Source organism: Hippopotamus amphibius, chromosome 13, assembly GCF_030028045.1.
Source record: "Hippopotamus amphibius kiboko isolate mHipAmp2 chromosome 13, mHipAmp2.hap2, whole genome shotgun sequence".
NCBI classification, from domain to species: Eukaryota; Metazoa; Chordata; class Mammalia; order Artiodactyla; family Hippopotamidae; genus Hippopotamus; species Hippopotamus amphibius.
In genome coordinates, this window is record NC_080198.1 from 4644997 (window position 1) to 4660072 (window position 15076).

Genomic DNA, 15076 nt, shown 5'->3' on the forward strand with positions numbered 1-15076 from the left:
AAGTACATGAGAGGAAGATGGGGAGAGTATGTGCTAAAATTAAAAAAAACAAACTAACCCCTAATTACAATTAGAGGTGGTGGTATTACTATTGTTACTCGGAGATTGTGTAAAGTGGGATAAAGCATCCCCTGTATCCTTGGGAACTGAGATTTTCTGTGTGGAGGAAAAGAGATACAAATGCAATATAGAAGAGATTCAGTAAAACACTAGTCCTGAACTTGAATTAGAAATAGCATTTAATCTTTATGTGTATGCATGTGAGTATTTACCTTTTTTTACCCTGCTCTGTTCACTGAAAAGGTCAAGAAATGATTAAAAAAAAAGAATGCTAGTGTATTAAAAATGTTTATTAAGGCATGGTTCCTCCGTTTCTTTTCATAGGATTAAAAATATCTCAGTATTGGTGTCATGAAGACGAACAGATTCTCAGTTGAAAGTAACTTGGGTCATGCAAACAAACCAAACAATAGCGGTGGTTTATATTAATAACGAAGTCTCAGATCCTTGTCGCCTGAGCTGGTGTCTAGATATAACCTGTCTGCCTTTGCTGTGACGAGAGAAGGTTGGTTACCATGATTTCTAAGGTCTTTTTTATTTCTATGAGTCTGATGATCACTCCATATTATTACCGAATATGTGCTTTTCTGCACTTCGGCATACTGTAATTTATTTAAATGCACATTAGGAAACACTTTTCCGAAGTGCTTTTCCCGCCATGACACCTCCTCTGTGGGTCTTCCCTCTGTGATCGCTTTTCTCTGGCATCAGGCATCAGGAGGGATTGGCTAGGTAAGCTGTGTTGCAATCAAACTTTGGATTCTTCTGCAGTCATCTGAAAGGCTGAGCTGGATCTATATAACTGATATTGTGAAAAAGTTTCCAAGATGAGAGAAAACCACAAATATCAAAGCAGTATACAGTGTAACAACATTAGGGTCTGAAACAAGTATGTGGAAATATTCACTTATTTTACCTTTTAGTTTTCTCCCAGGAGTAAAAATATGGTGGGTGGAAAAATGTTATGAGAAACGGGGGTCATTACCTTTCTTTCCTCACATATTTTTGTGTAGCTACTTAAAATAACTGAAGAATAATAAAGTACATATAGTAAAATGTACAGCTTGATGAATTCTCACAAATTGAATACTCTCATATAATCAACACCTAGATAATGAATCAGCACAACCCCAGACCCCCTCAAGCCCTCTCCCAGTGAGCACCCACCACCTCGGGTAATCACCATCCCTATTCCTGTGCTGTAAATTTTTTATGAGCAAGATTCCTTCTACAATATAAAATAGCAAAAGACAGCCTCAGAGTAAGGATTCCATTTATTTATCCCAAACCCAAACGATATAACCTATTCTATGAAACCAAAAGTAAAGGTCGGTCCCTAACCCCAAGAAGCTCACGGAGGAATTCAATAACAGCTCTGGTGAAAACAAACACAGCACTGCAAGAGTAAGGGAACGCTGAGGGAAGCTGAGGAAGGTTTCACAGAAAAGTGAAGGGATGAGTAGGAGCTGGCTATTGACTGCTGCAAAATGTACAAAGGCTAGAAAGAAACTTTGTGATCACAAATGAAACTAGCTCTTTAAGACACCCGTTTATGGGGCAGCCTGGTTACAGGTTAACCCTAGCTGGTTTGGCTTCCCAAGCCGCCAGTCAGAATGACATCACTGTTATCAGGTTACTTGGATGGAGGACATTTGCTGGCCGTGTAATGAGGAAAAGGAAGTCCTAGGGAACTCGCCCCTGCTTGCCCAGGAGGGGAAAGCCATGCAGTGCCCAGAGGCCGGGAAGCCTATAATCAAATTCAACCACTGTCAGAAGTACATCTACAGCTTCAGCATGCCGCGGTGCTGCCCTCTCTGCCGTCAGGACGTGGGCTCCAGGAAGCTGGAGGAAGCACCTGTCAGCATCTCTAATCCGTTTACCGATGGGCATCAAGAAAAGTGTTCATTCCTCCTCAGACCAACTCAAGGGACGTTTCTTAGGTACAGTGTTTTATGTGTTGCATTGGATTGTGCAAACTTCTCCTTCTTTGTTTTAGTCACTGAAGCTGTCTTTTTCTTTTTTTTTTTTTACATTTTATTTTTTATTTTTTTTGGGGGGTACACCAGGTTCAATCATCTGTTTCCATACACACATCCCCGTACTCCCTCCCTTCCCCGACCCCCCCCCTCGAGTCCCCCCCACCCTCCCTGCCCCAGTCCTCCAAGGCATCTTCCATCCTCGAGCTGGACTCCCTTTGTTATACAACTTCCCACTGACTATTTTACAGTTGGTAGTATATATATGTCTGTGCTACTCTCTCGCTTCGTCTCAGTTTCCCCTTCACCCCCCGCCCCCGAAGCTGTCTTTTTCTGACACGTGCTATATACAGTGTGAGATTTGGTGAATAATCTTTTCAGTGTTTTGGTATTAAATCCTAAAATGTAGGCTTATTTGTTTCATAAAAATAGATGGGTGCATACTTTCCTGGAATGATAAGTGCAAGAATATAGGAAGATCAAACCTGTTTATACAATTTTAAGAGAGATGAATCGATAGCCTGGAGATTTTTTTTTACCCATAGATTTTGTGCTAAGAGGCTAACTGGGAAAATTACCCAGCAGCTAATCTCATCAAAGTAATACCTTTACTTTGAGCTAGTTTGTAACATTTGTGACAAACAGGTACCCTGCACAGAGCCTGAAGAATGCCACTTACAGACCATTTTGTATGGCAGTGCAAGAAATTGAGACTAGAGCTGGTCTGTTTCAATTGTAGATGCCACTCCTGACTTTAAGAAACATTTCAGAAATCAAAAGAAAGGATGGTGCCTTCTTAGAGTCCTGAGTTTACAGGTCGAATTGGAACTGGCCCTACACAAGCCAGGTTTCAAGAAAACAGGGATGCTACTGGGTAATGGTGCGAGCTTTAGGAAGTGTGTCATGCATGCCATCGCAGTCTAATGCCCAGACCTTCCTGCCTCCTTGAAACACGCCCTCCTAAGTCCCTCATGCCCTCCAGTGCTGGTCTGGGATAAGAAAATTGGAGCTGACTACTTCTCTGCTCAGTAACTTCATTAATCAATTTCCTTCCAGCCCCTCTGGGGATGAAATGAACCGAGGAGTGTAAAAGGCATTGGTCAAACATTAAGGGCAGAACAGACCACACCCCTGACCCTTCCTTGGGGAGGCTGCAGGATACAGAGGGGATTGTGCAGGCTCTGATGCCAAGAAGCCCCCCATTCATACTCTGATTTAGACCAGCTCCAGGACCCTCTCCCAGTCTCTGGTTCCTCATTTGAGGATGTGCTGACCTTGCAGAGTTGTGAGGGTCAGCAGTAAGGCCTGGAAAGCTGGCCTAGGTGCCAGGCACAATGTTGAACCAGCATGCTACTTCCCATCCCAATCTTTCCATACTCAGCTTGGAACATGACTGGCAGAACCTTCATTTCCACCTTAGCCACAATCATGAAGCCCAAACCGTTTTATAAGGCCCCTCATTCATGCTAACCTGGAGACAGTAACTGGTTGGATTCCAAAAGCTTTTGAACAGAGGTTAAAATTCAAATTCACTTCCTATAACGTTGGTTCATTCAATAGGTCCTCACTAAGCAGCTCTGTGTGGGAAATGCTAGGGATGTCACAGTGAACCACCCACAGCCCTGCTCTCCAGAAATGACACAACACACAATAGGCTTTCAGGCTGGCGCCTAAAAAGCGTTCATCCCTTCCATGATGTGGCGGTGGTGGTGACAGGCCTGGCCTCCCTTGGCAGCGGCAGAAAGGAGGCGGTTGTGTTGAAACACGTGCTATGCTTAGGCATCTTTCCATACTCTCAGGCCAGGATCTGCAGAACCCTAGCAGCCAGCCCCCTGCCCACCAGATCCTTTAAGCCCAAGTTCCAGAATATTTCCTTCCCTCTCATCCTATTCCTAAACCCTCAGGACTGACACCCACAACTCACCTTGAGACAATTTCATCTACTTCATAAAACAGAACCAGCAGTGACTCAAAGGAATCACTGAGGCTCTGATCTAACTTGGTGAGGATCCCTCAGGGCTGCCACATACGGTTGTGCATGTCGTGGACTGCACAAAGGCACCTGGTCAAGGTGGTGGTGGCTACTGAAACTTGCCTGTGTTCCACTCACCCTGGGCAGCACCCTGGGCAGAGCTGCATCCGCAGGAAGAAGGGGCATGTTTTTTTTTAAAAACCAAATTTTGGTGAATATTTACTATAAATGCCAACGTCCAAAATGCATTTATAATACTTTGTTTAAAATGAAATATATGAATAATACACCCCAACATAAAAAAGGGTTGAATTTAAATGCACTTATCTCAGATGAACATAAGGAAATTGTTTCAAGCATACTGATTTCTGGTCAGAGGGGATCTAATTATACTGAAATTTGCCTGAATGGGAAATTTTAGAGGTCAGGTCTCCATGTCCAATCGTTGTAACCATAAAGTGGCTTTCAAGGCTATAAAAAATACCATTTTTTATAATTCTGATCATGTAGTTTAAGCAACCTCTCCCCCCCCCTCAGGGGGGCCTGTTTTCTTAATTTGTACAAAAGTGTCATATGTGATACATGACCCTGGCCCTGGCCCTATCACATGCTTCTGTAACACTTCTCAATCTATTAAAAACTTGTCAAACTAAAGCTAAAAAAGTCTTCTCTGGAAGCAAGCAAACTCTGTGAGGCAGGGACCTCATTCTCCGTTGTGTCACTAGCCCTTCACTTCAAATGACAGGCCCAGAGTTGGCATACATGATTGAGAAATAACTGAAGGAAAGGGAGGAGGGTGAGAGTGAGAGGGAATGAGAGGGAACACCTGGGATTTCGGCAGGAAACAGGGAGGCCGTACACGCAGGGGGCGACCTTGGGATGGCACACTTCCAGTCCAACACCGTAATGCGCCACCCAAGACTCACTGTTTTCTCAACTTCATTCTTAACCTCTGAACCTGCAGGGTCTCAGAAAACTCACAGTGGCTGCAATAAGATAGCCTAGGGGGAATGCTCTGAAGAAGGTGGGGCAGCCATGTGCGTTCTTGGCCATTTTAAAGCCTGGGACTGCTTGCTTTAACGAGGAACCAAACACCCAGACCTGTGGTCTGACAAAGGAGCTTTGTCACTTAAAAATCATATGCAAAGGGCTTCCTAGGTGGCGCAATGGTTACGAATCTGCCTGCCAATGCAGAGGTCACGGGTTCGATCCCAGCTCCAGGAAGATCCCACATGCCACGGAGCAACTAAGCCCGTGTGCCAAAAAAAAAAAAAAAAAAAAAAAAAAAAAAATCATATGCAAAAAAAAAAATTATCTGACTTACTTGACACTTCTATGTGGTAGCACTCTGTAGGTATCTTATTCTAACCAGCTTGCTAGGAGGCTTATGATATTTCCATCTTAGAGGTGAGAAAAATCTCAGGACAAGTAAGTAATGGCCTGGGATCATACATGGAGGTTAAATTACCTGGAGTTATACATCTAACGCAGTCTCGGGTAAAGAATAATTCTAGGAAAGAAGGGCTGTGCAGGAAAAGTGAGTGTGGCCACAGGCTTCAAGACCATATTCATTTCAGAGGTAGAAGTCCACGGAGGTGCATTCAGGACCCTCTCACCAACACTGGCCTAAGGAACAGGCTGCCCCCCAACATGTAAGGAGGAAATAATAAGGAACTTCCTCAACAGCTGACCGCCAGGTGGACCCCTCTGCTGCGGAGCCGGGTGTCCTGCTGGCCTCACGCTCCAGCAGGGCTGGCCTTCCAGCACCCTTGCCTTTAGGACTGGGGGGAAGGGAGGCAACAAAATCCAGAGAGGGCATGGGGCGGCATTTTCTACCTCACCTGTACTCCTGGCATTTCCAACCACCTGGCCACTGGCGCGGGGCTCTGGCACCAGCCAAGAGGGGAGGCCTATCACTCTCCTTCCACTTTCAATACCAGCTCTACACATCAGATGTGTGCACATGAGAGGACGAAAACGCTCTTGTTTCTTCTAGGGAGTATGACGGAAGGTCTGATCTTCACGTGGGAATAACCAACACGAACGGTAAGCACTTTCATAGCTTAGAGTTCCCACAGTACTCGGTCAGAAGAGAACAGTATTTCTAGAGAAAAAGTCTTGTGGCAACATTACGAACCTTACTAAGTATCTGAGAGCTCTTTAATGTTTTTTCAGCCAAGAGCTGAGAAAACATTAAAAACATTGCAGAGCTGTATGCTGTTAGTTTTTGAGAAAGAAACAGATGTCCAGAGAGGTTGAGCTGTCCAAGACTTCATCTTGTGTTAGAAGCAGACCCTCTGCTCCCAATGCTACACTCAAGTCCATTGTCACTGAGCCCTCACACTCCAGGGTCTCCAGGGGCCAGGCGGGGACCCCAGAGATAAACTGGGGGGACACAACACCTGAGCATGTGGTAGGGCTTGTGAAGTTTTGCTTTAAAAAATAAGAAAACCCATCACATTTAAACAAAATGGTTCCTTTGGCCAGATTTAGCCTGGAGGGTGCAGTCTGCAGGAAAAGGCCTGGGCAGCGCCACCTGCAGGAAGGTGCAGGCCTGGGAACGGTGAGCGAGGCCAGCCAGGTGTGGCTGTGATCAGGCCCAAAAGGTGAAGTCTGATTACAGCCCAACGGACACTGTGAACAGAAACCTAGGACTGGGTTTTGAACTCAGAGGCTGGCATGAGAAGTCAAACCTACAGCAGTCTTTGTCAGGAGAAATTTTTGCTTACTTAAGGAAACAAGATGGACTCCTTTGTAAATACAGAACTTCAGTGAAAATATTTGGAGGTGATCACCCCAACACCTATTATTGCCTTGTTTCTCTGGGGCGACCTCAGGTGCTGAGAGCTGGGGAGGCAGAGGCTCCCTGGAGGAGGGAGGTTCGAGAGCTCTTGGATGGCAATCGGGAAGTGCGATCTGGGTTTCTGTGGTGTGAAGTTACTGGGTGGCTGCTGTCAGGTTCACCAGGGTGCATTTCCCCTGATGCCTCTGCGTGACTCTGGTTTTGGCGCAGGGGTCGTGTATAATTACACGGTGCGCGGTGTCCAGCGGGATGAAGCGGGCTGGGAGCAGAGTGTGAGCATCCCGCTTGTGCAGCCTGGCATGTTTGGACTGATGGACCAGTGGGACAAGTACCTGGAAGACTTCTCCACCACGGGGGCCTGGCTGCCTCACAGGTAGGATGGGGCCCTCATTCACCACCAGGTGTGATTCCGGCTCACAGAGGACACTAGGCTGCACCGAGTTTCACGCTGAGCCTGTACCGAGATAGTAGCGTCTATAACAGAATGTAAGGAAGGGTTCAGTTACTTGGGGTTTCTTCAGAGGTGAGCCAGTGCACACTTACGCAACGGAAGCACAGCACTCTAAGGGCTGAAAGGACCAGAACTTAGTACTCTAGTTATTGTACTTATTTGACTTGGCATTTTTTTTGCATACTTGACACAATAATATGTACAGCAAAACCCACAGTTTTATATTTCCTTAAAACAAAAAAAATTTAGATGATGTTCAAAATATAAACCAATCTAAAGCTCCCCCCTTTTCAAAGTTTTAGCAATTTTGAAATTAATTTCTCAATTCCTTGCTCCCTCATCACTGTAGAAGATACACAGCATAGTGGCGGACTTAAACTGCTTTGATGCTTCCCTTGAAATAAGTTTAGACACAGTGGGATATCATAACTCAGGCATGGAATTCCATTTCTAGAATCTAGAATTTCAGTGAAATTAAGTTCCCCAAAGTGGGATTTATATGCAACTTAAGTCACTATTCTGGATATTAGGGTGAGTCCTACCTGTACTTAAGCTGCAAGTAGAAATAGCTCCAGATGCCAAGTGTCCCTCAGAACTGCACCTCTGGATGCTCTGTCATCAAGGGGGCCAGCACACCTGGGGGACCAGCCCGAGGTGTGGTTAGAATTATGAAAGCCCTTGGGCAGCTCAGGGCTAAGCCTTGTCTTCTTGACATCCTCACCCTGTAAGGTATGAAGAGGACCACCACAACTGCTACAGCTACGCCCTCAAGTTCATTAACTGCGTCCTGGCCACAGAGGGCGAGGAGCAGCTGGACAGGGATGAGTTCACAGAGAAGTTTGTGATCCCGAGGACAAGGAAGGCCTCCAAGTACATCACGCTCTACCGTGCGATAGAAGAGTGCGGCTTCTACATCACCGACACCCCTGGTCCCCAGACGAGCCCGCATCGCGCCTGAGAGCAGCCAGGATGGGATGCCCAGCGGGGTTCCTGCCCGGAACAGCTACTAGGTCTCTACATGCCTTAAACTGTGGTTAATAAAAAAGAGTTACGGCTTTCCTTTATGCATATTTCAGCTTACTGCAGCATAAGAATTTACAAAATTAATAAAATTGCCCTGGGTTTTCAAAATTGTAGGGAATACAACTTCCATAGTAGTTCAGGGTCCACATTACAGCATAAAGTGGCAGCATCTTTCATTCACAGAGCGATGAGAACTCTTCCTATAAATTAATTAGTGCTGAACAAATTCACCTTTCAATGTGAATCCAGAAAGCGGGGATTTGTAGGAAGAGACCCTTACAGTTTATAAGGTAATAAGTGCCTTCACCCCATTGTTTTTTTTTTTTTTTTTTTTTTTTTTTTATGTAGACCTTTTTTTTTTTTTTTTTTGGCACACGGGCTTAGTTGCTCCACGGCATGTGGGATCTTCCTGAAGCTGGTATCGAACCTGTGACCTCTGCATTGGCAGGCGGATTCTTAACCACTGCGCCACCTAGGAAGCCCACACCCCATTGTTTTTATATAGAAAGCACACAGTAGTCTGAGCTGGGACCTGGGCACTCCTCCTGAATCAGCCTTTCTGTGCCTACGCGCACAAACAGGATTGGCAATTCCTCAATCGGTCCGTTTCCCGCCCATCTCCTGGACTGACGTGAGGAGCTGCGGCGTTGGGGTTACCACAGCAGAGCACCTCCTCTGCCCACTCTAAGTGCAGAATTCAGCAAGGACACAATGAAAGTCTGTCTTCTTTCTCTAATATCTTCAAGAGGAGGAAGGGAATGACTGGGATGAGTAACCAGAAGGACTGTTACCAAGCACATTCGAATTTTTATACCCAAATAATCAGCCTTTAAATAGCCAGTGAGCAAAACATTTCAGAGTTTCTCCTTGGAATCTGCTTGCAGAACTCTGTTTTTGATCAAACGTGATATACTATCCACCTACTCTTATTCTCCAGCGTGGGCACCGAATGATGTCTAATTTCCAAAAACCAAACCCATCTTCAAGGTACCAATAATTACTTAGTAATAAATATATTCATAAAACTTGCTACAGATCTTTCACGCTTGTTTCCAAAGAGGCATTGGTCAGTGCTCCAGCACCAGTGACTTCAGTGGGAAAAAAAGGCAGGCAGATCAACATCTGCATTTGTTAAGTTTTAGGACTGTTCTTTAAGAAACACAAAACTCCCTACCTAGAAAATGAGACCACCTTAAACGACTGTGCCTGCTGTTCTGTGTGTTCAAGGAATCATAAAGACCTCAGCGGGTAAAGATGAAAGGAACACTGAGTTTGGAGGATATTCCAATTTGCCCCATTCTCTTCACGCCCTGTCTTAGGATGCTGCGTCTCTGGTCCAGTTCTTTACCCTATTATTAGTAATCATAACAGCTGCATGTAATGAGTACTTATAAAAGACTCCACACCAGAGTAAACACTTCTGACTCCCTTTTAATGCCTAAGACCATCCTGTGAGGTAGGTACTGACATCATGCCCATTTTATAGATGAGAAGGGAAACTGACTTGCCCGAAGGCACCCAGTGGCAAAACCAGGGTTCAGATCAGGTTTGACTGCAAAGCCTGTGCAGTTACCTCCAGCACCCAGCAAGCTGAAAGCGACCAGTGGTAATGCAGGAGGTAAGGCAACTGGGTCAGCAATTTGCCATCGTTAGAGAAGATAAAGAAGATATGGATTTTGCTTTCATCAGCATTCAAATATGCACAGGAGACAAGAAACATGTCATAAAACAATAAAAATAAGAATTGTCAATATTAGAAATGATAATTTCATGCTACTTTCTCTTGCTGCCGCATGACCTTGATTTTCAAACAAAACTTTGACGACCCCCACTTCTTATTTTGGGGGCTGCTGCGGACCCTGGAGATGCCTTTGGCAGCAGTCGGCCTTGTGTTTCTTCTTCCACTTCAGCGGGCTACAGACGCCCTGCTCACAAAATCACAGCACCTACAGGCTTTACCCCAGTAAAGGAAATCAAGCATCATCAGACCACCAACAGATAAGCAACGTTCTGCAGAAATGTGAGCTGAGAGTCTTGAGGTCTCCTTTATTGTACCAGCTAAATGCTACCTGAAGGACGGGGAGATTCAGCACAGGCAGCAACTCTACCCCCAGATGATGTCTGGTCCCAGCAAGCACCCCAAGTGCACCCCTCGTCAGCGGTTAGTGTGGCCCTGGGCACACACCTGTCCCTGTCAGTGCTCCTGGGATGACAGACGGCTGGGCTCCTGTTCACAGCAAGGCCACAGACTTGGCCTCCGAGTGCCCGACTCCCAAGACTAAACTAACCCACACGAGGTTCTTTTTCCAAAGCCTCCACAGCATGCATGGATTACTCTTACAACCAGGAAATCCCAATAAACATTTTAAAAAAACAAAAACAAAACAACCCACAATGGCTGTATCTCACTCCCTCTGTACAGGAAGTTCCTACCACAGCACCCCTCCCCCATCTCCAGACCTGACTTCACTATTTTATCTCAAACTCTTTTTCTGTCACCTCCTTCTCCACTGGGTTACCTACGGGGGCATAAAATAGGCTTTTTACTTCCTACAGAAAATAATTATGGCAATGCTCACACTTTTGGTTCATCTGAAAGGGAAAAAGGCACCCCTAGAATGCGCCAGATCCTTCCATATACCACCTCAGTCTGCAGGCTCAGGATTCAGCAGTGTTGCCAAGGTCACCGCTGTTCCCCTGGTGTACCCCTGGATGCTGCACCCAAGTTCTTCTGATTCCACTCTTCCTACTCTACCAGAATATGCCACCTAAACGTTAGGAAGACTATCTACCTTTGAAATACTGCTTCTGAAAATATAAAGATTCTAAAAATTTTTAAATGCTAGAAAACTTTCACTTAAAAGAAATGATAGCAAATTACATCGATATCATAACTTTGAAGTAAAAACTACCTTAGTGTAACAATTTCACAAATTTGCTTTTCCACATCATGTGGTCTTAACTGAGACATCCCTGTATTTCACAAAATGGTAAAAAGACCGCAAATTTTCAGCTTTCATATAAAAAAAGCAGACTTAAGATAGATTAATGGGCTTAAATCTCTCTCAATTTTAGAAATGGGCCTCAGCTACAGTCTTAAGGAAGTTAACACTCATGGGATAATTATTTGCGTCTGTAATCAGGTTTTTAAAAATTCAACTCAGTTGGAAAAATCACAAAGGGAAGGTGGGTGATGGGAAGGAGAGTCATTTAATTTCTTTTTAGCTTAAGTACTTCCCCCATAGGGGAAAACTAAAAACCACATTCAAGTAAAGGGCAACTTTTTAAAAAAAAGAGAAAATGGAAATGCTTTAACAATAAAGGTAAAATAATTAAGACAAAATAAAAACTTTATCAGTAAGTAAAAATGAACTTTCAGATTTATATACTATGCTCAAAAATACTGGGAAACCTAACCAGGTTCAGCCTGGTAAACCCGCCTAAAACTGTCCCATTCACATTGGTTTAATCCCTGCGAAGTGTTACATATAAACTATTTTATACAACTGAACCTGTGAGGGAATTTTAGAATAGTAAAGGCAGATATTACCATTTCCCCTCACAGTGCCGGGCTGAGATCAGAAAAGGTCAGCCTCTAAACCTGAAGCTAAGAGAATCAGCCTATGATAACCACCCGTGTAAGTACAGCTGTAACAGGCAGTGTGCAGTGTGGCTCTAAGGACATGGTGCTCCCTTCTCCCCCAAAATGAACCCTCACAGCTGCAAAGTGCTGAAGGGTGTTACGAGCCAGATTCTGTGCTAAAGCACCTTGTAAGGATCAACCCACCGCATCCTCTAGCAACCCACTGGGATGAGTAACATTATTATTTTGCCATGCAGTGCAGCTTGCAGGATCTTAGTTCCCTGATCAGGGATGGAACCTGGACCCACAGCAGTGGAAGTGCCGAGTCCTAATCACTGGACTGCCAGGGAATTCCCAGTAACATTATATTATTATCTTTACTTTCTTTTATTGAGGTGAGATTCATAAATAGTATCATCAACTCACCTTAGGGATAAGAAAATTGAGGCTCAGAAGGGCAGGTAAATCATCCAAGGTCACAAAAATACAAGAGGCAGAGCTGACATCTGAAAAGTTCCTTTCCAGAAGGCTCATTCCACTACAATGACTTCAATAAAATTCTCTCTGGGGAAACTACGAGCTAAGAACCACACTCTGCACCAAGGTTCCCGACCTTGGATCCACAGAGGGTCCTCACGGAATCTGCGAACCTGACACTGTGTGCCAAGGCACACGGACAAGCATGTTCCTGGTGACAGGGCCTCAAGCGGTACCCCAACGTTGAGGTGGGGACCACCGCCTGGTGTCGCCAGCACACGCCGGCCCTGCCTGCAGGGGCGGGCGGCCTTCCCCTCTAACCTCCACTGGACGAGCCCCAGCAGGGCTGTTCTGCTGACTGCACGGTTCTGGGCCGGTGTCACTTCAGCTATGGTGATCTCACAAAGGTACCAAGGGCTCCTGAGTCAAGTCCCCTGCGTGGACATCCTGGTGGGGGCACACGACAGCTTTATCACTGAGCCTCGATATTCCTCCTGTGGGGGGTCCCGCCACCTGAACTCTGAGGCTGCTGTGAGATAACAAGAACACAGGCATCTGCCCCGTCTCATCTCTCACTATCCAAGTACTGGCTGTAATAGTTTGCAAAAAACCATATTGGCTTTGTAAAAAACAACAAATATATAAGAGCCTGCAGCAAAATCACTCAACTTGTGAGTGTCTGAACTGAACAGAGGATGCAGCACTCGCTGCGATCTTAGCAACCAATGGCTGGGAGCTTGTGCTGTTTAGATGTGTAGTGTTATCACCTCATTTTCTCCACTTTATTGGTGACACTGTCTCCTCTAGAAGTGGAAAAGTCCATGAAGAAAGTAGGTGAGTTTCAGAGACTGAAGAAATTCCCTGTTAGGGAAAAAAAGCTGGAGTGACAATACATTGCGAAAGGCGACCATGTAAAAGATAAAGTCTTGGCCAAGCATGTGCCCCCCTTTCCTGTGTATGGTTTTTTGTGTTGGGTGACAAAATAAAACTTGTGAAACGTGTTGGTTCCAGAAAGCCTCGTGGTTTTCTGGGGCATGCACGCTATTTTTATCAAACTGGTGAGATGCACATGTGGAGGACGTGTGGCCGGTCAGCGTGATGCTACTGAGCATGTGCTGGTACAGAGGGAGCGTTAGAAGAGGGATGGGGAGCGAGGATTTGGGGAGCAAGCCTGGAAGGTCGGCGAGATTTAAGAACCATGTAACCCTGACTGCAGCTCCCCATGTGAACCCCAGAAACTCCTGAAGGCGGCTGTATTGCAGAGCAAACTTCCAATTTTGATGAAACTGAGCTTTTTTGGGAAAACAAATGCCATGTTGTCCATTTATTTCAGAAGGTAAGAAAAAAGTGTTAAGTAAAAATGCTTCCAAAGATAAGCTAATCCTGCTTTTAGCTGGAAACTGCGAGGGTGACGTAAACCAAAACCTTTGCTGGTGTATCTATTCTGGAGTTCCCTGGGCCCTCACGAGATGCTCAGAGCTGGTTTGAGCACCAGCCTGCTATCTGGCGCTCAAACCATACACACGACGCACGAGAATCTTTCACACATGGCTTCTTTGAAGACAATGCTTCTAGGCACCCTTCTAAAGCTTTCAATTACAAATAATAACTGTGGTCTTTCTGCTCTTTTACATCTTTTTTTTTTTTTTAAATAAATTTATTTATTTATTTACGGCTGTGTTGGGTCTTTGTTGCTACACTGGACTTTTCTCTAGCTGTGAGCAGAGGCTACTCTTCATCGCGATGCGCAGGCTTCTCATAGCAGTGGCTTCTCTTGTTGCGGAGCACAGGCTCTAGGTGTGCAGGCTTCAGTAGTTGTGACACATGGGCTCAGTGGTTGTAGCTCACGAGCTCTAGAGCACAGGCTCAGTAGTTGTGGTGCACAGGCTTATTTGCTCCGTGGCACGTGGGATCTTCCTGAACCAGGAATCGAACCCATGTCCCCTGCATTGGCAAGTGGATTCTTAACCACTGCACCACCTGGGAAGTCTCTCTACGTCTTTTTTTTTTTTTTTTTTTTTTTTATTTATTTATTATTTTTTGGGGGGTACACCAAGTTCAATCATCTGTTCTCATACTCTCTACGTCTTTAATGTAGCCTTTATTCCAAGGAGTCACCACAACCTTCAAGGCGTATTAGCTGATGACAGAGTATCTGGAGAGCTGATAGGATGGTACTCTGATGAAGGGTTCATGGCAGAGTTTGATGCACTTTGTGGTTTGGAAAGAAATGTCATCACAAACGATGAATAAAATAGGAAAGAAACGGCTCTTGAAATTTTTTGCTGACTTTCAAGGGTTTGAGAAAGTAATGATTGAAAGCCAAGTCTTTTACTGTGTAAGGAGCCTGGTGTAAGCAAGGTGGATGGTAAAAACGCCGACCAACCCTTCCCATCACCGATGAAGAGCAGAGCACTGACCACAGCCTCTTTCAAACAGATGGGCACTGCTGGTCTGAAGCAAGGGAGGAAGAGGAGCTCCATCATCTGGAAGCCAAATCCTTAAGATGGAGATCACGCGCATTCAACAACCTGGCTGCCAGAGCAGGGTCGTGAGAACAGAAGCAACGCATTAAACACACAACCCCATCAGACTCTTCGGTTGTCAGGAGCTCTAAGACCAAGGTCAAGGGAATGCAAACAGAGGCCCATTTTGGTTTTTTCACCTCACAGCTTCCAAAGATGGTTCTGAGCCATCTGCTTCTGGGGTGTTTAGTGCCAAGGAGAAGCCC

The 15076-nt window shown here is 45.2% G+C and overlaps 1 protein-coding gene across 2 annotated transcripts; it reads left to right on the forward strand.

The window, feature by feature from the left end:
• The first annotated feature begins 1701 nt into the window (after positions 1-1701).
• On the forward strand, positions 1702-8554 carry MKRN2OS (MKRN2 opposite strand). 2 transcript variants are annotated; one of them, XM_057706416.1, is made up of 4 exons: positions 1702-2000; positions 6005-6054; positions 7022-7184; positions 7992-8554. In XM_057706416.1, exons 1-4 carry the CDS (start codon positions 1702-1704, stop codon positions 8218-8220), a joined length of 741 nt encoding a protein of 246 aa, XP_057562399.1. In that variant the 3' UTR covers positions 8221-8554. The 2 variants fall into 2 exon arrangements, with proteins under 2 accessions (XP_057562399.1, XP_057562400.1); XM_057706417.1 differs by lacking the exon at positions 6005-6054 and having other exon boundaries at positions 1943-2000.
• Positions 8555-15076: the final 6522 nt, after the last annotated feature.